Source organism: Danio rerio, chromosome 10 (genome assembly GCF_049306965.1).
Source record: "Danio rerio strain Tuebingen ecotype United States chromosome 10, GRCz12tu, whole genome shotgun sequence".
Classification (NCBI taxonomy): domain Eukaryota; kingdom Metazoa; phylum Chordata; class Actinopteri; order Cypriniformes; family Danionidae; genus Danio; species Danio rerio.
Genome location: NC_133185.1, coordinates 29,086,685 through 29,111,215, shown reverse-complemented (window position 1 = coordinate 29,111,215; position 24,531 = coordinate 29,086,685). Strand labels below are relative to the sequence as shown.

General features: G+C 35.9%; 1 protein-coding gene and 1 long non-coding RNA gene across 2 annotated transcripts in view; both read right to left on the bottom strand.

Annotated features, from left to right (window-relative positions):
- The window catches only part of gbe1a (glucan (1,4-alpha-), branching enzyme 1a), a 255,017-nt gene that overhangs the window by 174,622 nt on the left and 55,864 nt on the right, over nt 1–24,531 (bottom strand). Inside the window, exon 4 of the mRNA XM_021479344.3 lies at nt 5,052–5,177. Coding sequence (XP_021335019.2) covers nt 5,052–5,177 — 126 coding nt within the window. The remainder of the gene's footprint in view (nt 1–5,051; nt 5,178–24,531) is intronic.
- On the bottom strand, nt 17,208–19,986 carry LOC137490387 (uncharacterized). The gene is made up of 5 exons (XR_011009812.2): nt 19,934–19,986; nt 19,099–19,214; nt 18,965–19,017; nt 18,540–18,670; nt 17,208–18,198 (listed from the first exon to the last, which is right to left on the bottom strand). It is a non-coding gene; the product is annotated as an uncharacterized lncRNA (long non-coding RNA).

The following is a 24,531-nucleotide window of genomic DNA, read 5'->3' as shown; positions in this document are numbered from 1 at the left end:
ATCAGCACAACCTCCTGGACTGATTGTTTTTAAAATTTGGTCTAATGTGATGGAAAACAACTGCTGCAAGGTATTTTTCCCTCGTCAGATGCCATCTTGTGCCGTTTAAATTAAGCCTCGACATCGTTAAAGTGAAAATTTTTCTCTTTCTTTCAAATATATAACCAACCCAAACAAATGTAATTCACCAAAACGTTTGACACACACATAGCCTACTGCACTGTCCCACTAACACATTGATTGAATAAATGTCACAAAGTAAAAATAAAGTGCCATTTTGAAATGACAGAAAAACATACCATGGTAAATGCTACACAACACAAACTAACCGAAAAAACAAAAACTGCTCCCGATTAGAATATCAACATGTAAATCAGCCAGAATAGTATCAGTCACATAATTTTATAACTAATTTTTGGAAATTGCATGGCTTACATTTCTGTTAGTTTTATGCCAGTAATATGGTTTGCTCTTTATAATGCAGCGAAGTTGTGTGTGTGTGTGTGTGTGTGTGTCTATTGAAGAGCCGCGGAGTACATTATAACAGCTGAAAGGTCAGGAAACTGACACTTTATTTCAACATCTGCTCTGATGGCAGACAGAGAAGAACAGTAGAACGTTTTTATCTCATGCTTGAACTGCATCTGACAGAAGTATAACATCTTTAACACGTCTTTCTTTCAAAATGAAAGTTTTGCATCACAAAAACACTCCGTAAACCACTGATAACAGTATTAACACCCAGTTGAGAAAGGCTGCTTTGGCTGATGACAATTCTTAACGGAAGTTCTAAGCACGCTATCGGAAGGCGCTGGTCACTATGACGCACTCCATGCAACAGCATAGAAAAAGATCTACAAGTGAGTGAAAATTACAGTGTAAGGGTGTTTCCCAGTATTTGGTTGCAGCTGGAAGGAAATACGCTATGTAAAACGTATGCTGGAATAGCTGGAGGTTCATTCCGCTGTGGTGAGCTCTGATAATCAAGGACAAAGCCGAAGGAAAATGAATGAATTAATATAATTTACAATATAATTTAAACATAACATTAGTTTGACTTTGGCAATCTTTCATCCTTTTTGCCAGACATAACATGCAATTACATAACTAGACACAAAGAAGGGAAATTCAAAAAAAGAAAACCTAAACCAATTGTATCTCCCTGAAAATGGAGCCATTTCCAGAAAGCAAAAAGCAATATTCGCTGTCTTTAATCATGCAGCAACCGCCATAACTGTCAGACGACATTGTGTCACCAATTCATCTCCTCTAGAAAAAACTTGATTATGAGCATGATGCCATTGACCACAGCCGCTGTATGAATGTCTGATGCCATGAATAGATATCAAAGGAAAGTATGTCTCATTGTCACTGTGGAAGAACCGCCCATATCAAAGCCTTTTTGCAAATGGTTCTTCTGTGAAATGAAGACATCAAGAGGGTGAAAGCAATTGTTGAATAGCCTCCGATTAAATTGGCTGTTTAATGTGGCGGGCCACTTAAGAGGAGGCGTTTTTGAGTGTCATTACTAACACGGAAGAAGGGTCGCCGTAAGAGCAGGGTGCTTCAGAGATGCTAATGGCTACCGAAGATAAATGATCAAGAGCCACAGGAAGGCCACATGCTCGTCTGAAGAACACCACGGTCCTGCAAACATTCCCTCCTGCTTTGACTTCTATCATAAACTACCTCCACCCCACAAAAAAAAAATAGTTTTTTGTTTTTTACCTAAAAGTGTGCTTCTTTATCCATGGTCTCCTATGGTGCTGGGGTATTTTATCATTATTGTTTACATATCATTAAGCCCCTCTTCTCTTATGCAGACTAGCCAGCAGTAGTTGAATATCAATTGCACAGGGGTTGAAACATCTTTACTGTAAATCTCAGTGGCACAGAGAAATGTTGAAGGCTTTAGATTTGATTTTGTGAATATTTCGGCCTGATCTCACAAGAAAACATAAGTATTTTAGGTTTTGCCAGTTTAGTGGCTAATACATACGAATTCAAACGAGTTCAGTCGTATGAAGTTGTATGATATTAAAAAGGAGGAGTGGCATCTAACCCCACCCCTAAACCCAACCGTCATTGTGGGATGAGCAAATCATACTAAATTGTACAAATTAGATTGTATGGATTTATACAAATTAGCCACTAAATCAAAAAGTTACGAAAAAGTTGTATATTTACAATAAATTATACAGTTATGTATTGACTGTACACACAATCATACCAAATCATGGGTTAACCACTATCAATCACATATTTATTGGCCAGACATTGCATTTATTTATTGACTCATGTACACTGTAAAAATGATAAGCCAGTAAAAAAATAAATAAATAAATACATTTTTACAAAATAAAAAAGGGTTTCTTAAAGAGCCTTTATCATTCATAGACGCTTGTCCTTTCAGAATAGAATCTTTTATTAAAACAAAATATTCTTTAGATCATTAAAATATTCCTCACGCACTCACACAGCATTACAGCATCACAGCAAAAAACAGTAAAAATAAAATAAATTAATATATATTCAGTTGAAGTCAGAATTATAGCCCAAATGATGTTTTTTTCCAAATTATGCTTAACAGAGCAAGGGAATTTTCACAGTATGTCTGATAATATTTTATTTTCTGGAGAAAGTCTTATTTGTTTTATTTCGGCTAGAATAAAAGCAGTTATAAATTTTTTAAATACTATTTTAAGAACTTTATTAGCCCCTTTAAGCATTTTTTTCCAACTGTCAACAGAACAAACCATCATTATGCAATAACTTGCCTAATTACCCTAACCTGCCTAGTTAACCTAATTAACCTATTAAGCCTTTAAATGTCACTTTAAGCTGTATAGAAGTGTCTTGAAAAATATCTCGTAAAATGTTATTTACTGTTATTATGGCAAAGATAAAATAAATCAGTTATTAGAGATGAGTTATTAAAACTATTATGTTTAGAAATGTGTTGAAAAAAAATTCTCTCTGGTAAACAGAGATTGGGGAAAAATAAACAAGGGGTCTAATAATTCAGGGAGGGTAATAATTCTGACTTCAAATGTATTTTTTTTTAAGTGTGTGTGGGGGGTTAAACTGGGAGCTCTCGGTTCTTGGAGACAGCTTACAGTAGATGATGACTGGTGTGATGTACGGTTCTCCACTGACCCTCTGGAGGAAACAACCAGACTCTAATAGGTTAAATCATGCCAGAGACCATAACTCAACACCTCATTCCAGACAGCTTAGAAAGCATCTGCCCTCACCTGTAACAGCCCCTTGAGAGCATGTGCTTGTGTGTGAGAAACATGCACAGATATGATTTATGTGTGTAAAAGATTCAAGAAATATGTAGGAAATATGTATACTCTGTAAATGCTTGGGTCAAACTGAACCACATATATTTATAGTAAAACAGTGACAGCACAAAGATAAAATATAAAATATAACACAATATCAAAACTGCTTGTTGTGACTTTATGCATACAAAGTTTCAAAGCTGTAGATTTTAATAAGAACTTATTTTAAACAATTCTATTTTGGTACAAAATATTGATCAGCTAGTCCAATGCATCTAGAGGAGATTTAAACATGTACTAAGCTATTTTTTAAAATAATGTTGATAATTAAAGGCATAAAATTAAACATGCACATAACCCTACATGACCCCTTTTAGATATTTCCCCTATATTATTAGACAAGCCCCTTACTGGTGATCGACTGCAATTGTGTTTTAGCATTTGGTCTGACACTATGGTCCATAGTGTCCGCAAATAAATGTTTTAAAATATTGTTAACTTTGAATGTAGCATGGTTGTATGTGAGGTGATCAAGTGGTGGTTGTATGTGAGGTGATCAAGTGAGGTGATCATTTTTCAGATAATGTTGATATATTGATATTTTCAGACACAACCAACTCTAGGTTTTACAAAGGATTTTCTGGGGGGAAAGGAAATATCCAACGAGCAGACGTTCTTTGGATGAAAATGCCTTGTTGAAGCTAAAGATCAGAAGAGACTGACTAGAGAGGTTTGAGCTGATAGATTGGTAACAGTAATTTAAAAAGAAATCGTTACAATAGAGGTCTGCACAAGAACATCTTTGAACATACAACAGCAACAAAGAACAGGACCTTGAGGGTACAATACACACAGTTTCATCAAACTTGAGAACAGAATAATGGAAACAGGTTGCCAGGTTTAAAAAGAGGCTTGATATCTACTGTGACATGCAGAGTATATACAGCATAGACCAAGATCTCTGAAGATGATCTGTGCCATGAAATAATAAGGCAGTTCTGAAAGCAAATTAAGTCCAATCGGTAATACAGTAGCAACTACTGTGAAAAAAATAACTGTAATAACAGTGGCTGGTTAAGTCTAAATATTGCTATTTGTACTATGATTTAAAAATCATCTGCCTTTTTATGTGTCTTTCTCAAATTCATGTTAGTGTCAAATGGCTTTATAACACTCGTTTCAGTGCTACAAATACTGTTGAGTAATAACTAAAAACCTTTTCACCATTCACCTATTGAGGCCTTCAATTTCAAATAAAATTTTAAATGTCTAAAAAGCTACAAGAAAGTTTTTTTTTTCCTTTCTGTTTTTCAAAGTTTTGATTTTTGGGAAGTTGCATTAAAACCAATAGGGGTTAAATGGGTACAGTAGTTCACCCAAAAATTTAAAATCTGAAAATTATTTACTCACACTTTGCTTGTTCCAAAAATGGTTGACTTTCTTCTGTTGTACACTCATACTATTTTTGAAAAAAGGCTGAAAACTGTTGACTTTCAAAGTATTTGTTTTTTCCTATTGTAGTAAATGGTTAAAGTTTTCACCTTTACTCAAAATAACTTCTTTGGTGTTAAACAGAATAAAGAAAACCATAAAGGTTTAGAAAAAGCAATTTATTTGTAATTTTTGGATGAACTATGCTTTTATTTGACCTCTAAACCAACGGATAAAAGCACAATTTGTACAGCCATCCCAAAACACATCTGCAAGTGTATATATCGAATGTAAAAACCCTAAATGAGAATAATGAGAAACATACACACTCACCTGGTATGGTTGTGGAGGGTCCCAGTGGGTCCAGTCATAAGTGACAGAATCCACTGTTTTTGTGACATATTTGGCCCAGGGAGAGATCCGAAACAGATATTCGCCAGTTTTAGTCAGGACCACAAGCTACAGAAATGACAAATTATAAATAAATTTTAATCATCTTGTTGAGTGTAAATAGAAGCATATATGTTAACACTTTATTATAGGGACCATTTCTCACTATTAATAGTGGCTGCCTACTTAATTACCTGCCTATTATTAAGATTTTGTCTGTTTAGTTATTAATAAGAAAATATTCAGCTAATTAATTAGTCTTATTTCACAACCCTAATTCTAGCCAATAAACCCAACCCGTACCTTCAGAGATATTAATAAGCAGCACATTAGGAGTTTATTGAGCTAAAAGTAATAGCTAATGGTTTGTTAATGGTGAGAACTAACATAATAAAGGAACCATTCAGTCTCTCAGGTTAACTGGATTTAATAGGAGCTCAAAGGGATAGTTCACCCAAAAATGAAAATTATGTCATCATTAACTCACCTTTTACTTTATTCTAAAGATTTATTTTCTTCTGCTGAACTCAAAATCTGATATTTTGAAAATTGTTGGAAACTGGTAGACATTGACTTCCATACACTGTTAACAATTTCCTGTAAAAGTTATATGGTGGGGGGGGGGGGGGTATTGGGGGTGGAGCAACGCGGGGAAGCCTTTACAAACTGAGGAGCGATCACAAACTAAGGTGGATCACAAACTAAGGAGCGATCACAAACTGAGGAGCGGGAAAGGGGGCGTGGTGGAGCGACAACGCGGGGAAGCCTTCACAAACTGAGGAGCGATCACAAACCAAAAGCTGCGAGAGCGTCAAAGTAGCCAGAAGTCATTCATTTTTAATGAGAACCGGCGGCGAGGAACAGCGCGGTGCGTCTTCTCCGGTGTGAGCGTCGAGGAGAGCTGAAATCAAGTCAACTTTATGGTATGAGCTCTGACGCGGTTCGGCAGCAAGCAATCAGAATGAAGTAGTCCACCGCTTGAGAGGAGTTCAGTGAACAAAGACCTGTGAACTTTGGTTCCGACCACAGTTGTTCCCAAGAGTTTGATTATTGCGGTTGCCGGATTTTCAATTATTAAAAAGCCCCCTAATCACGCGGGGCCCCCCCCCCCGCGGTGCATGCCTTGCGGGCCCATCCGCTATGCCACTGTTACCATGGTTAATTTTCTTATTAATTCATTAATATTTTAAAATAACCAGAAAACATTGCTTTATATTAACCAGTATATTTTATATTACATTTTATATTTAACTTTATAACAGTTTTAAACAGAATGGAGTTACACTAGTTTTTGTCTTGATTTGCTCGCTAATGTCTTCTTCAAAGTCTTTTATCCATTACCTGACAGTATTTACATTTGAAAACTCAGATTAATTTACAGCATTTAATTTTAGTTAGCTTTTTTTATAGCTCTGCAATAAAATAAACAAAAAAGGTTACATCAAATAAGAAATGACGATCTCTGTTAAAGGCATTCTCCCCAACTTTCTCCATCATTCTCACTATATTCTCAAATAAGATGGTGGGCCAAATCAAAAGTTATAGGCCAACTTTGACCCACGGGCCCTACTTTGGCCATCTCTGCTCTATATGTATTTACAGTACTGCATAGCTTTACTGTAAAATATACAGTAATTTTCACTGTAGAGTTTTAAAATACAGTAACATACTGCATACCTGTCCTACAGTAAAATACAGTTAAATACTGTGTAATTTACATTTTTTTTACAGCATAGTATTTATTTTTCCCTTCTATGGGTGTCAATGGTTACATTTTCAACATTCTTCAAAATATCTTCTTTTTTATTTAACAAAAACAAAAAAAAACAAACAAACAAACAAACAAAAAAATAAAACACACAAGGCGAGTAAACAGTGAAAAATTTAAGTCTCTTTAAGTCCAGTTAGTTACTTAACTTTATTCGTCACCGTAGGGAAATTTCAGTTGCAGCATTCACTCACAGAGGCATCTAACAATTTCACATTTGGAATTTATATAAATAAGTCATTTAAAAACCTAAAGTACCATATAACCTGTTCTCTTAATAAATATCCAGTATACTGGCAACCAACTGCTACTAAGAGAGGAGGGATTTAAAAGCATTTGAGGTATTAATTATAATTTTGTCCTATTTCTTGCTCATCTGGGAACAAAATATCGACGACCTAATATCTAAAGGTTGCCTAATATCTGTAACAATTTAAAGGTGTGTGATAAAAGATGCCTCTCATCATTTACAATCATGATAGACTAATTGAATACTCATTATTTGTATATACTATCAATATGCTAACATTATAGTTTCTAAAGGATCATCAACACTTAACACTGAAGAATGGCTGCTAAAATTCAACTTTACCATTAATTAAATAGATTATACTTCTAAATATATTCAAACAGAAAACAGTCATTAAAAGCTTTAATAATATTTCACATTTTATAAAAATGAATAACCATCAAATTTGCATGCTTGTGTGCTGCTAATTTCTTTCACACAGTTTAAAAGCACCATTCATTCTTCCAATTCAATTATTCCACCTCCCCCCTCTAATTCTCCTTTCTAACCCTTCTTCATAAGCCTTCGTGATTTAGTCTGAACTCAAATACACACACACATGCATGCACGACACACAAACAGGTGGACAGGTGTTTGGTGATGAGAGCTGACAGAGGGGAGGAGAGGAGCAGAAGAAAACAAAGCACTTTAAGAAAGTCCATCATTGCCTTCAATCTCTTGGGGGGCAGATTGGAGATTGTCACAGATCGATAGGCGCTCTGGAGAGACATTGGGGTGGGACGAAACATCCTTAAACCGCTCTGCTCAGCTTTGCACAGACTATTACCAAGCTAAGAAACACAGCATCTCTTTACTGACAGCAGAAATAACACTGTTGCTTTGAGGAAGAATGACAGAGAAAGAGAGACTTGCAGAGTGACTTGTGAAAAACAAGAGCAATTGAGCTTGACATTAGAGTAAAACAACAAAACAATATTAATATCTAAAGCAACTTGACTTTTAGCAGAGATTTGACAACATTAAGATGTAATTAACACTAAAATTATTTGCCTGTTAGCTTATAAATGATCAGATTGTGCTTAATCCAAAACAGAATATTAATTAAATTAAAATATCATAATATTATTTTTTATAATGACTAAAGTGGTAACAGAGATGGAGTTCCACGTGCAGCTTTATTATAAGAATAGTCAGATCGCATGGGGTCAAACAGGGACAGATGGTAGCATGTAGATTATCCAGAGAGTGGTCACTATAACAGGCAAAGTTCGGGGGAGACAGAAAACTATCACAATCTAAAAAAACACTCCAAGAATAAAAAAAAAAAAAAACAGATAGAGCGAACCATGAATACAAGGAACACTAGAATATGGAACTATACCAAACAAAGAATTAGTGTGTCTGTGGTGCTTTAATAGTCCAAGTAATCAGTACGAAAGATCTGCATCTGTGTGTAATCAAGGAGTCTAGAACTGGTGTCAGAATGCAGGACATGATGGGATTTGTAGTTCGGTAGAATGACAAGGACTGTTCTCCAGCAGCCTGTTAGGGCAACACTGTACATAACATTACAATACTGCACAACTGTATGTAATCTAAAATAAAATAACAATTAAACAAAAAAAAATCAATTAAATTATTTCCAAATGCTATTAGAATTTTCCTGAGGAAATTAACATTTAAATATACATATTGCGTTATGTTTAATTACACAGTTACTATATTGTAATGTTCTAATACATTTTTACTGTTATTTTAGTTTTTGTTAAGTTACACTAAACATTTTCTTGGCAGCTAGCTAAGTTTAGAAACCAACATGAGGTCTCTTATAATAGTAAAGCAATATACTGACTTACAGTAGTTACTAAAAGAACATCAGCTAGACTAGAATAAATCATTTAGGCCAGGTTGGAAAACAAGCAAGATCAGATGAGACCAACACATCAACTAAGAATGGTTTACTTATTATTATTATTATTATTTGTCAACTTATTTATGCAATCAAACGGAGTCAGCTCTGAACAACCCATTTACTGAAACACGTACTGTATAAAATAAAATACAAGAAATATACAGCTAAATGTACTATAAAAAGGTGGCACAGTGGCACATACTGTATCACTCACAGTAAGAAGGTCGCTAGTTCGAGCCTCAGGTGGGATAGTTGGCATTTCTGTGTAGAGTTTGCATGTTCTCCCCATGTTCATGTGGGTTTCTGGTTTCCTCTTCAAAGTCCAAAGTTATACTCTACAAGTAAACTGGGCATGGGTGTTTCACAGTAATGGGTTGCAGGGCATTAGCTGCATAAAACATATGCTGAAATAGTTGGTGGATCATTGCGCTGTGCCGACCCCTGATTAATAAAGGCACTAAGCTGAAAAGAAAATGAATGAATGTACTATAAAAAACGGATCCTGTTGAGCATTCCTGCTGAATGTATTTGTGTTGGCATAATATAAAGCTTAGTCGGACGGGTACATTGCTCAGCCATATAAAGTGAACCAGACACGACCGTTTATGGATTAGCATGAGTTTAATTTAGAGTGAATGAACAATCTCGTCTGCGTTTAGCGCAAGAGTAAAGTTCACCTAGGCACATTTCATCTTCGACGTGGCATCAAACCTTTAATTATATTTCATTCCTATCAAAGCGTCCTCCCTCAGATCTGTCATAACACCCCCCACCAGCGAGTCCAGCCTCAAATCTCACATGACAATCAATAAGTAAAGGACCTGAAGTGTTAATAGAGCTCCTGGGTAAACATCTGGAAATATCTCAGCATAGAGTGAGAGAAATGGAGGGTTTAAATTGCATAGGACTCTCTCAGTTGGTGCTTGGATAAGTGGGTATACAGTACTCCTAAATTATGACCGCATTAATTTTTCTTTTCTGTTCTTTAAGGCATTGGATAAACTTCATGTGTTATAACATGACATTTAAGTCTAGTTTTGTACATCTAATTCCACCCCAAAACAAGTAACTTGTGTTTGCACATTGTGAATATATATCCGCAGCTTGAATCCAAGCTTAACACAATTGAATTTGATGCATTTGTACTTGTTGTATGGTTGATCAACCAGAATGTTTTTCAATTTTTAAAGCACGAGGCACAGTCTTGACTTTTTGGTTTATTCATTCATTCATTTATTTTCTTTCCGGCTTATTAGGGGGTCGCCACAGCAAAAAAAAACACCAACTTATCCAGCATATGTTTTACGCAGCGGATGCCCTTCCATCTGCAACCCATCACTGGAAAACACCCATACACTCTCATATAACGCTTAGAAAATCTAAAAGTAAAAACTGAACTTTTAGTCTTTTTGTTTTAAACATAATCGGCCAACCCAGGCTCTTACCCCTATACACATTTCTGGAAAGAGCAAAATACATCCCAGGAGCTACGTTTTGTTTTTAATTTTTTGTTTTTTTTTTTAGTTTTTGTTTTCGCAAAACCAACAGAGCCCGCTGTGTACGATTTATCAGGTAACAAATTTCTCTCATGAGGGCTATTCGTGCCTGCTGTCTCACATAAATCCACCAGTGACCAACCGACCACTCTCTAGAAACGTTCTTCACCAGAATCGAACCCTACCGTCACGGTCAACCTTGCTCTGATCTCAAGTCCACCAACCTATGTGTTGAGCTAACTGGACAAATTGGTAACAGTAGGAAAGCCTTCCACACGAATGCAAGTGGTCAGCTGGTAATCGAGAAAATGAATGGCATTATACCACCCTGTTGCATTCATTTTAAAGGTTCCTGAAACACCAAAACACATTTTTAGAGCTGTTGGCAGCCATATATGTGTCCCATGCTGCTAAAAACACTATAAGGACACATATATTACACAAAACAGTGAAAACTGGTTGTTTTTGCGTTATTTTGAGCAAATTTGTTCTTCCGGTTAAAAATAAATTTTTGAAGCTGCGTCACACAAAATAGATCCTTATGTGTATTCCAGCGTGTAGACTGGCTGTCTGTATCTGCTAAAAGATCGTGACGTCTCTGAGTGTGCAGCATTAATTCATGAGTAAGACTTGGTTCAAACCACTCTGTTGTGTATGTGGTATGTGGTGCAACTTTATTAATATGCATGATAGCTTCGAAGACTGTTTTTACCTGATACAGTGTTCAGCCGGCAGAGAGATGCTACATTGTGTTGCTGAAACAAGTAAAAGAAAAACAACAGTTTTGTTTTCTTTTTTCTGATATGAGCGCGCAGCTTAACTCACGTGTGGATTACAGTGCACGCGACACGGAACAGAAATATGTTTGTAAGGAACATTTTTACCCGAGAGCTTTTTTTCATCCGGAAATGGTGAAATCCGGATTTGCCACTCGTCTCCTCTTAATAAAGACGTGGCTCCAGTTGGCGTTGATTGTCCTGTCTCTACAGATTTGGTAAGTGTATGTGATTAGTGCACTTTGTTTGTTCATTCAGATGGCAAAGTTAGTTTGTATCGTCAGCAGTATTCTTTCAGTGTTTAAAGACATACCTTCCAGTCAAAATGATTTAGTTACTAAGTTTACAGTACGTTAATATCAATACAATATTATGGGCAGAACGATCTATTACTGTCGTGTAGGATTTTGGCTGCATTTTTGTGACAGGATAGTTTATACATGCACGGCTTTCTGACGCTACCTACTGAGTCCATCTAAGTCACAGAGAAATGGAGGGTTTTTTCCTCTTATACGACATGCGGTATCAAACATTCCAAAGTCTCTATCACTGTCATTAAACACAGTCACTTTCTTTGTCCCCTGCGTCTGTGTGTTTGTTTTGCCTCGGTGAAAATCAGCGTGTGCCCAAATGGAAACTCCCATTTTTATCCAAATCCTTCCCTCTTTCCCTCGCTTGACACTCCCACCTAAACAGAGCTAGACACACCCACTTTCCTGACTTTTCCACACTATGGGTGTGAAAACACCCTGCTGAAACAGGGTTTTCATGGACCTTTAAAGACGAAATGCAACCATAATGGTTACATAATTTGCGATCTCCAGAAACCTATGTAGGACTATGTTGCACCAGCACAATCACATGAAATGTTACTAAATATCTGCATCTCAAGTCATGAAAATGTGACTGATGTGAAATTGGACTGGGATGCGCTGAGGTCGGAAGTGGGACTTTTCACTGCTGAAATTCCCACCTCTGACTGTATCTGAAACAGCAGCATATGGCAGCTAAGAAGACAATCCTTTTGTTCTTTTTGAAGAATTACTGAAGCCTGATGAAATGGGTTTAAAATCTCTGTTTAATACTTCAAAACACACAGTTACAGTCACTTGTTTTGCTATGTGGAATAAAAAAGAACAGAGTTGTACTCACTGTAAAGACTCTTTAATATAGTGGGGGTACACTGAAAAAAAGGATTCAATGATCATTCCTTGGATTTACTCTATTTAAGTGTGTGTAAACAATGTATTTGAGCTGAATTTAATCAAACAAATTAAGTTGCACATTACTCAATTAAATTTGTTTGTTTAAATTCAACCCATATAAATTGTTTGCAACAATTTTGTAGACATCATTTGTAAATGCTGCTCCTTGGGCTGACACCCCCCAAAACAAGATAAAACATATATCAAACACACAATGTTGCACAGTAATTCCAGGTGACATCTCATTTTACCCAGGAACTTTAGAAAAACATTGTGCACAGGAGTGCTTGAACAGCTGTTTTGTCACAACTGAAGAGGACTCTTTATTCATTCAATCGATCAATGATGTCAATTAGTTTTTTGTTCAGAACTGATTTTGGTCCCACTTTATAGTCACTTATACCTGTGAACTTACATGGTAACCACATGTGTAAGTAGTATGTAACTACAGTGTATGGACACACTGGTACATAGTATTTACTTGTGTAATACTGGTGTAACTACACACATGTAACAACTCACTGAATAGTATGTTTTAGTTCAAATGTGTAACGGGACATTGGTAACAACACTAAGAAAGTACACATCTGTAACAAGAATTATGTAAGTGCATTGTGTAACAACAATATTTACTTGCAGGTGTTTTCCCACTCCCACACCTGTTTGCATACCATGTACTTGCGCACATTGTATGGCAGAACTAATGCTGCATTAGAAGGTTTAACATTGTGATACCAGTGTACTTACATGGTAACTTCACAGGAACTGTCCACTCAATATAATATATATATATATATATATATATATATATATATATATATATATATATATATATATATATATATATATATATATATATATATATATATATATATATATATATATATATATATATATAACATTTTGTTTAATCCAGGCCTTATCCCCCAAACACTACTAAATGATGTGCATCAGAGGGCATTTGAAAGAGGCTACAGTAAACGCAATGGCCAGTGATAAAGAAGTAGGCATACACCATATCCCAGCGTATTCCCTCCACTATACCACTTCTTCAACCGCACACACATAAGTGCCATATCTCTTCCCACACACTTTGAGCAAGAAGAAACCTCTAGAAAACTCTCCTTTCTCCTCACTTCCTTCAGACTCCAGTTAACAGTGTTTTGATTTCCCTCGAGACGACGACTATACCCCTGAACCAGCTGTCTGGAGCCACAGAGGTATTTCTCAACAAACAGAAGCACAACAAAAAGAGTGTACCCACACAGAGAATTAAACATGGTCTTGCTTGGAGATCTGGAAGCCACCCGGGGATCTCTATTGATCACCTTCAGCAGGTAAAAGTCTTTGAGCATCCAGTGTTCTAGTTGTTTTTTTAAAATGCAATATCACTACGCAGAGCACTGAAATATTCATGCCTGAATAAATGAGGTTTGTTGGTCCCGGCGATGAAGAAAAAATAAATAAAATGCTGAGTTGATTTTAACCAACGCTTACAGCAGGTTTCAAATTCATTTGGCACTCAGCAGAAGGCCGTGTGTGGGAAATGTATTAGGCAACATTGATTAAGGGGACGATGAAAGAGAATCTCATCAAACACTGAAAGTGCATGCTTGCACCTGAGAACACTGGCTAGCAACTGTTGTATAATGCCTGGTTCACTTTTACCAGTTGTGCAGTTTTACAGTAAATCATGAATGTCTACTGAATGACTGATGTGATGTTTGTCAATATGATGTTAATTAATTAAGGAGAAAAAATGTTTATTTTTTTCTCATTGTTCATAGAATATTATGTGGTGAGGTTAAACATAAATTATTAAGTTTCACCATTGATCTTGGTAAGACATCATTTTTAGCCCTTCTGAATTTTTAGCCTCCCTGTATTTTTTTTTCTTAATGTTTATTTAAAGGAAATAATATTTTTTCTACAGATTTTTAAATATACATTCATTCATTTTCCTTCGGGTTAGTCCCTTTATTCATCAGGGATCACCACAGCGAAATCGATTTCTAAACATAAAAGTTTTAATAACCCATTTATAATAACCGATTCATTGTATCTTTGCCATGATGAAAGTAATAACATTACTAGATATTTTTCAAGATACTAGTATTCAGCTTAAAGTGCAATTTAAAGGCTTAAATAGGGTAATTAAGTGAATTAGGCAAATCATTACAAAATGATGGTTTGTTGTGTAGACAATAATAATAATAATAATAACAATAATAAAATACTGCTTAAAGGGGCTAATAATGTTGACACTAATAAAAAATGTAAAACTGCTATCATTTTAACTGAAATAAAAAAGTCTTTCTCCAGAAGGTGTCTCAGTGGCTGTCAATGTCGCATCACAGCAAGAATGTCGCTGGTTCAAGTCCAGGCCGGGCCAGTTGGCATTTCTGTTTTGAGTTTGCATGTTCTTGTTTTTTTGGGTGCTCTGGTTTCCCCAAAAGTCCAAAGACATGCAGTATAAGTGAATTGAATACTAATTTGTCTGTTGTGTAAGAGTGTGTGTAAATGAGTGTGTATGGGTATTTCCAAATACTGGGTTGCGGCTGAAAGGGCATCAGCTGTGTAAAACATATGCTGGAACAGTTGGCGGTTCATTCTGAGACTAATGCCTCATTCAGACTAGCAGCGACTTTGTAGCTGGCTGTCACTTTGAGTGGCGACCTGCTGCACACAAAGGTCTGTGCAGGTATATACAGCTCGAATACAACCGGCCTCTGAGTAAGCTGAGAGGGGATCATGTGAGCTCTACTGGGGCTCCTATTGGCTGTCGCTCAAATAAGTCGCTCTTCATTTGTATAACTATGAAGGATTTTCAACTTTGTTGCGAGGCTCAACGTGTCCACCTGGTCGCTGTTGCTCATGTAGACGGAGGTCACCGGAAGTTGCTGGCTCTCCGTGGAAATAAATTATTGCTAGATGCTTTGCCTCTGCGAGTCGCCTGTAGTTGAACGAGGCTTAAGAAGAAGGAAAATGAATAAATGAATGACTTTCTCCAGAATAAAAAATATTATCAGCAACACTGTCAAATAAATTCCTTGTTGTTTGAAACATCTTTTGGGAAATATTTAAAAAAGAAAACAAAATTCTACAATAATTTTGACTTCAACTGTATATGTTTTTCATTTGTGATGAGTCCATAATTCAAGCTCATGCACAAAACAATTTGTGTACAGCTTTTTAGTAAATTCAACACACACACATCCTGTATATATGTACAATACACAGTTTGTTTGCCAATAAATATTTATGCCTGCTTTTTGTTTGACTGCTGTATGTTTCCTTTACCTTGATCACAATCATTTACTTATAAAATATATATGTTATATATTTCATGATTTACTGAATATAAAAAAATGTCAGTGAGCTTTGTATTGTATTTGAAACACCAATGTTGTTTTAAAATGTCTTTACTGCTAGTAGTGTACAAATAAATACATATACATGCAATTTTAGCATTCCAATAATAACTATTAAAAAGGTCTTTATAATTTTTCTACAGTTTCCCCCTCAAATCTAGTCAAAACGAGTTCCTGAATTCTTTGCTTAAAGCTCAAGAGCAGCTGATTATATTTTATAAAGAAGGTTAGAAAACAGGCCAGCACACATAGATTACACACCTCCAGCATGCCTGAAGGAGAATTCGAGGTAGGGGAGAAAAGACATGGACCTGGTGAGAATGAGCAAAATTACAAGTGTGTAAGAGAGTGAGAGAGATACAATTTAATCAGAGCCTCCAACAGGATATTCGGAAGGAAGAAAAGTGAACTCCTGGCAGAAGTTCAACCGCCCCAGTTTCCATATGTTAAACCGGGCCGCTCACCCCCCATTAAAATCCCTCCCTGGATCTCCTCAGCAGGTTTAAAGAAGCTGTGTATGACAGCCAATTACCTTATAGAAACCTCCACATAGAGCCAGGACTCCATCTGTCCACCTTACACTCTGTGAAAAAGAGAAAATTCAGCCACTGACCGCTTTTTATGGACATAAATGGGCTTCCCTTCTGCTCTCGCTCACTTACTTTCACACACCTTTCTCTCCTTAAAAATGGGCTCCTCAGACTTTTAATTTCATAAAAAAAAAAGCCATATAAATGCTGAATGAAAATATATGTGTATTGGTCATATGGTATTTATTCACTCATCTGCCACTTTATTAGGTACACATTTGAAAGGTGACATCCTTTCAATCCCACCTTTGAGAAAACGTATTAAAACATTCTCTCAAACAAAGAGATGTGTGGTTTAGTGCAGAGCAAGAGTGGTGCAGAAGCGTGGTAGTAACAATTAAAGGTGTGTGGTATATGCAGGAACTCTACGTTCAAGGATAAAGACATATGCTTGTCCCCGACACCAGATCCACCACCTCCAGAAATCTCAATTTTTGCATGTTTCAGAATCTACAGATTTCTACACTGTTAGACATTTCAAAGGGTTTTTACAGTAACTTACTGGCAACACTGTTGCCAGTAAGTTACTGTATTTGAGATTTACAGTATACAACCGTAAATCCATTTACAGCATGTTACCGTAGTGTCTGAAAATGGTTAACTACTGTAAAAACCTAAGTAAACAGTTAGCTACTGTAAACTTTTTAATTTTGTCTTAAATATTTTATAATATAATTTTATTAATATTATTTTAATACTTTTGACATAAAAAAACACAATTACAAAATATTAACAAAATAAACACTTTATTTAAAACATTGGAGATGCTTAAAACATTTAAGAAAAATGTGTAAAAACATTACATCTCAATCATTCAAAATATTTTATTTTAAGAAAAAAAAAAAACAGTGAAAACGACAAAGCACATGAACATACATGTACAAAACTAATTTAAGTGTCTGACCTGCATATTGTTGAGAGAAAAAAAAAACCCAATTGTACTATGTACTACTGACATTAAACCAGACACAATTACAAAATATTCCATTCTTTAAAACATTAATAATGCTTAAAGCATTTAAGGAAAATGTGTGAAAATTACATTAAGCATTAAAATCAACAGATTAAAAATAAATAAATTACACAAAGCACTAGAACATACATGTACATTAATAATTTAAACGTCTGAATTGCATATTTTTGGAAAAATAAATATTTGTAACTATTAGCCGACTCAGAAACAACCCAACTTTAAAATATTACAAATTCTGGTGTCAAATGATCAACAAGGTCTGAATTCACATGTTCAAATGCAATTCATCTTTAGTTCTATTGCACTTTTACACTGTAGATCAATGATGTCAAAGCAGCTTAACATAGAAGTTCTTGTAAATTGAAGCTGCTTAAGTCCAGTTTTCAGAATTGAAGCAGTAAATGTTACTGCTGAAAGTCCAAACACTGAAGAGCAAATCCACCGATCCACCAATTGTAGCCAAGTGATCCAGTGGCATGGAACAAACTTCACCAACTGACGAAAGTGTAGAATAAAATCCCTTGAGAGATACCAGGCTCAGTTGGGCAAGACCAGTTCTCCTCTAGCCAAACTTGTGCAAGGCCGCAGTCTAGGCACCGGAGGCTTGAAAGTTCACCAGCGGGTGGTCAGGCTGGCCCATTGGATCAATGCGGAAACGCATTGATCACGTGTGTCTTTTAGGATTCACTCCTCCATGACCACCACAGCATCTGGTCAGGATTTGGCCCAGTCCAGGATTATGAAGAACTCTGGATAAGGACAAACAGACTAACATAAGCATAGAAGAAGCTTGTTTAAAAAAAAAAAAATCATATACTGGTTAATTATTTTGAAGCATGGCAGCTAGGTTGGGCTAGTTTTCAGCTGGTACTGAGCAACTGGCTCCTGCTCAAAACCTGCTCACTACCATGTTTAAAAGATAACTAACCAGAATGTCCTGTTATTTTTTTTCCCCAACAAGGTTTTACAAAAACATTGTAGCATTTATGATGGGTTGATTAACTGCAGGACAGATTAGACAATTTGTTTTATGTATTCCTAATAAACTAAAACAGACTGAATACTGATACAATTATTGAGAGTGTCTCACCTAATCCAAGTTCTCAGTTAGCTGGTGAAAGAAGGATAACACACTGTTGTTCATGGTTGTCATTCTCTTCATTACTTCTCCTGCCTTCTTCTGGCTCACTCTGGTTGTTGCTGTGCATTTTGTTTCATCCTCTGGAATTATTTATACAAAAAAAAAATTAGGCAACATGAAATGGGGAAAAAGACTTTTAATACATAGACAAATGCATGTATCCCAATAATAATTATTATATTACGAAATGTCTGACCCATGACAGACCTCAATCTGCTCAAAAATATTATAAACAAAGATGAAAAAAAACCTACTAAATGGTTTATTAAAAAGGGAAACAAATCTTTTATTTAGCTAGCAACTAAACATGTGACACATTTTGTATTAAAAGTAACATTACTATATTGAGAAACAAATAAATGTACAGTACTTACTGTTGTATGAGGTCCAGTTTGCACAGGCAAGTTCCCAGTATTCTATATTGAAACTATAAAAACGCCAAAAATACAGATAAGAATACCTTGCTACAATCCACAACCTCCACACAACTTTTTTTTTATTAGTTTACCTTGGTTGCTTACTGGTCTTGCTTATTTTTAAGCATAAGGCTGTGCTGATCAAGATGTTCCTCCGAAATGCTGTTTTCTTCTTCAGCCAAAACCTGCTGCTGTGTCAGTGCCATATCTAAACAGAAAAAAATATAATGGTAACAATTATGTTAAACCAAATGTCAAGAGTTGTGATAAAATAATAAAAAAAAAATTAGCAAACAATAAATAGCCAAAAGGTGGTTATTAGCATAATGTATAAAGGTAAAGTTGGTTTTATTTTAGCAGATTCAGACTTCCCCCTTAATAATATAATTTCATAAAAGTATTATTTGCAACTCTAAATAGCGAAATCATATTAGCAGCCAATGACTATCAAAGTACAACATGCTCAAGGTCAAATAAACAATGTTAATGTTGATTTCAAGTCATACTGGCATGCTAATTCTGATCGAATATTTAAAGTAACATGGTAAACAGTATAGAGACTTCTAAATGAACGAATGTGCGAATATAAAACCAACTTTACCTCTATGCATATTGTATAGATTTACGTTAACGTTCTTATAGGTTACGTCGCGAAGTTATTTTCTCAAACTAACGATATAAGTTACTCTAAACCAGAGAAAAATAAGTTCACAACAGCTAATATATATAGTATAAATCAATATAAGTTAAACGTTGCACGTTAAAATGAGTTTGAGTCCAATTCGGTGTAAACTTAGCCCAGTTTAGCTAACGTTACCATTTTAGGATCGCTTCATTCAATGTCGCCGGGCAAACAAATGCTAACCAAGTTATAGAGGTGCTCAAATCAATGTCGAGTGTTGTCAGCACAGACAGACGCGCTTTTACCTGGATTATTTGTTGGTCTTTCATTCATATTCTTCAGGGGGAAAATACTCTCTGCCGGACCGTTGTCTCGTGCTAAGTGTCCTCCAAAACTGTCTGCATACCTCTGGTTCCCTCCTAAACCAAAACCCGCTGCAACACCGGTTCCTATGTAAATAAATAAAAAGATATGACGAAAACAATGGCTAATAGTCATAAACAGTCTTATTTAAAGTAATAGTAGTGTTAATGTAATAAACTAAATGAAGGAAAAAAAATCTTAATAGATGATATATTTCTCAAATGGGCAAAATAACTCCAAGCCAGAGAAAATAATATTAGCCAACTTTATACATTACTTTGATCTATTCTCGTCCACAAAACATTCTGTAAAATGAAACACTGCCTCAGCTTACCAGAGTAAAGTTTGTTAAATCCAGCATGTTCGTCAGGCACGCTAATAAATTGTCCTCCAGAATTGCTCCAGGTTCCTCAGGCAAAATGTGGTGCAGAGTAGTCGAATTGCCGCAAGGTGGCGTCGAAGCAGTTGTGGAAAATACAGTATAATACACAAATTTTTACAAATACAGTACATCGCTGTATATGTTGTTCGACGTCACACTGAATTCCCATAATGCAACGGTAAATACAGTTATTTACTGTAAAAGGAATTTGCAGTATTATACTGGGTGAAATACAGTAAATAACTGTGTAATTTACAGAAATGTCTAACAGTGTACGCTCAAGGATGAAGACGTTGGCAAGTCCCCAACATTAGAACCAACACCTCCAGAAATCTCAATTTCTGCGTGTTCCAGAATCTACAAATTTCTACGTTTAGGATAAGGACGTTGTCGTGTCCCCAACATCAGAACCACGACCTCCAGAAATCTCAATTTCTACATGTTCCAGAATCAACAGATTTCTATGTCAAGGAAAAAGACGTTGGCGTGTCCCCAACATCAGAACCACCACCTCCAGAAATCTCCATTTCTGCATGTTTAAGAATCTGCAGATTTCTACGCTCAAGGATAAAGACGTTGGCATATCCCCAACATCAGAACCACCACCTTCAGAAATCTCCAGTTCTGCGTGTTCCAGAATCTTCATATTTTTTTTCTTCTTAAAGCTTAAGAGAGCTAAGTCTGCTCATTACATGCTTCAAGATCTGCAAGAAGATCCAACATCTTTCAACCACAGCATCAAAGGCAGAAAAGTAAATATTCAACTTTCCAACCCTCTAAATGCGACCTTGGCATAGTGTATTTCAGTATAAAATATTCTAATTAATTACATGTTCGCAATTGATATTCATTAATAACAAAAACTTCCTCAGTTCTTTGTTATTGTAGAATAAGGTTTGCCTTACCTTGACTTAATCACCTTCATCACTCGCCTATGTACCTCATTTATTGTACATTTAGTAATTTAGTTAACCTTGTTTCCTATTTTGTTAATAAATACACATTTATTACAGTTGTGTCTTCCTTGCGTTGATAATACAGTAAAGGGCTGTACAGGTAAAAGGATCTCCTTATCCTTCAGATTTGGCCAGATAATAAACTCCTCATTTGTATATTTTAATTAACATTATTTTATTTTTAACTATTTTGACAGTGGAAAGCTGTCTAGTGCCCTGCTATTTATCTGTTTTTTCTACATTATTTGGTGCCCCGCATGAGGCTAAAGTATCAATATTAATATCAATCCTAAAATATTGATTTTAATATTTGATAAATCCAATTATCACTACACTACATAAAAAGAAATCCAATATTCCCTAATAAATAACATGTTACCCTTGCAGTTTGCATCGCTAACCAAGAGACTACAGCTCACTATAGTGTAACTAAAACAATCATCTTAAAAAGCCACCCAGGCACATGTTATAAAGGGCTGGAGGTGGAAAATGAACTGTGGTTGCTCTGAGCTCAGCTGAAGCAGGACTAATGTGATCGGATCAACCTCCGGTGTCTGGCGGAGTCAGGGTGCTTCAAAACCCATAACATGGCACTGCGGCAAACTGTGCTGGACATGTGTACCCCGCCAACTCTGGCAAATGGGAACTTGTTGGGCACTCAATGTCCCCATCTGCTCCCTCTTCCCATCAACCCCAGATTAACCCTAAGAGCCAAGTCAAGCAGCTTTGCCCCACAAATGCCACCCAAACCTGCCAATGACCATCGGTCTATTGGGACAGAAAGAGCCAAGATCCCGTTCTGCCTTAGCAGAGCGACTAACAGCTTCTAATCGGGCTGAAAAGACACACAGCCTTTCACTAATCCAATTTTACCTCACAAGATGTGAAGATGAAAACTGCAGCCAATAAAACAGACTTTAAATTCCAGAAATGAAAGAGCTGCAACACTTAGGATCACATTTTGATTTAAATAACTTTGTATAATTACATTAAAATAACGTTAAATAACATTCCCCAACCATTTTTTGTTTAATAGACATCTAATTGATGTTTAAAGATGGTTTTAGCTAAAACAAGGCTGAATTTGGGCTGTCAATGAAAATCAAAAGCCTAAACTAGACTAGTGAACAAATACACAGATCTGACTTCATATTTGTAGTCATTTATTCATGTGTATTACAGATGTGGCCTTTAGAAATGTGCATTTCAGTATGCCAGGACAAGCCGCGGTTAGCTGCACCACTTTCTCTGACTCAGGAAATACATTACCAGTAGCGATGTCAGATCCGATATTGATATCGGAAATTCGTCCGATATCAGTCCAAAAAACTATATCAGACTGCGTTAAAAATCTTTGATATAAGCAGTCCGATACGTTCTAAATTCCGTTACAGCTATTCTATCCAGCAGCGTCCAGAGCCAGCGTGCAAAGCCCACGTGATCACAACACTGCTTGCTAGCAAAGTCTCTTTAAGATTTAACATGCTCTTCACACTAAGTTATGGTGTATTACGATAGAAATCTATTGTGACGGTAGCACACGCTGAGGCTATTAACACCAGCGCTTCCAACACAGAAGACTTTACCTCAGCGACAAATACTCACAGACTCGCGTGCTCTGCTGCTGCAGACCCACAGAGATGCGCAGGACACCTCTTCTGACTTAAGCTTTGAGTAGAACGCGAGGACACGCAGAGAAGAAAAGCCTTTTACTAAATAGACTGTTCCAGCTCATTATTTAGGGTGACAATACATTTTCTTTTTCCTGGACATGTCCTCTATTTGGGTCTTTAAAAAATGCATTCAGTCAGGATTTCTAAATTGTCTAACATGTCCCGGATTCTGCTTTCGTTTTCTTTAGCGAAGTTTATGCATTACTTCATCCGCAAACTTTGGCCGGTGCATCTCAATCTCTCAGCAGCACAAAGACGAGAGCGAGAGAGAGAGAAAGAGAGAGAGGGAGAGAGAGAGAGAGAGAGAGAACATGAGGGAGGGAGCAGATTTGACCTGTCAGTGGTGCACATGGATAGTAGGAGTGAAATAGTGGATTTCTTATTTTTTAGTTCATTTTTTACTTGAACACACTAAAAAGACACAGTGTCATGTAAAAGATGTTAAATGGTAAACATCTTTGTTGTTTTAATTGTCTGTTAAATAAGAATAAGAAATCATTCTGTTGCCAAGGGCCATTACAGTTTAAAAGAAAGAATGGTATTACTAATTTGAGGCGTTCCCATGTTTAACTCTTCTTTAAAAAGGCCAGAAAGATAAAGTGCTCAGATAAACAGTGTCAGCTTTGCACATGAGTTTGCAGTTCTGTCTCTATTTACATTGTCATACTTTTCCCATGTGGGCAGTAGGGTGGAATCTGTGCAATATATTATGCAAATAAAATGAATTTTGATAAATAAAATTATTCTTAAAAGTCACATTGTTTTATGTGCTGTGGAGAAAAGGAGTGTTTCAATCCATCTACTGCAAGTATGCTTGTTAAAGATAATATGTTCAATGTATTTTATTATAAAATTAATAAGGTTTGGGAACATTGATACAGCCATAATCTTCTTATGATACAAATACAGATTAAATGGATCTGATCATGTAAATGTTTGTACTAACCATACTGCACATTTTATAAATTTAACAAAAACTTACATCTGCTCCCCTGTGTGAAAGATATTTTTCAGCTCGAAACCGGATCACATATTCATCAAAAAGCTGTGTGTGAAATTGAAACTTTGGACACTCAACCTTTAGAAGTTGTTCAATTAACAATATTTTTTTCTCTTGTGTTTCTACCATTTGCTGATGGTAAAAAATAAATAACTAAAGTGACCTTTAATTAGTATTTTGCACTTTAAGAAATGTATATTTTTGTTTATTCAATTAAGATATTTTTCAGTATCTTCATATTTATTCTTTAACTCTTATATATATTCTTATGTAAAAGGTTCACATTTATGCAACCAATAGCTAATAAATTGTTTTTTTTTTCATACTTACTGTTGCTGACTTCTGTTCTCAGTTTAATTTAGCCCTTCTTACATTCCACTCAAAGAAATAGGTAAAAGTAAAGTATTCATCATTTGTGCTGATATCAGATTTATATCGGTATTGGTTCTTACTAAAGGCTGCAATATCGGTATCGTATCGGAAGTTAAAATGTTGTTTCGGGACATCCCTAATAACCAGTAGGGGGCAG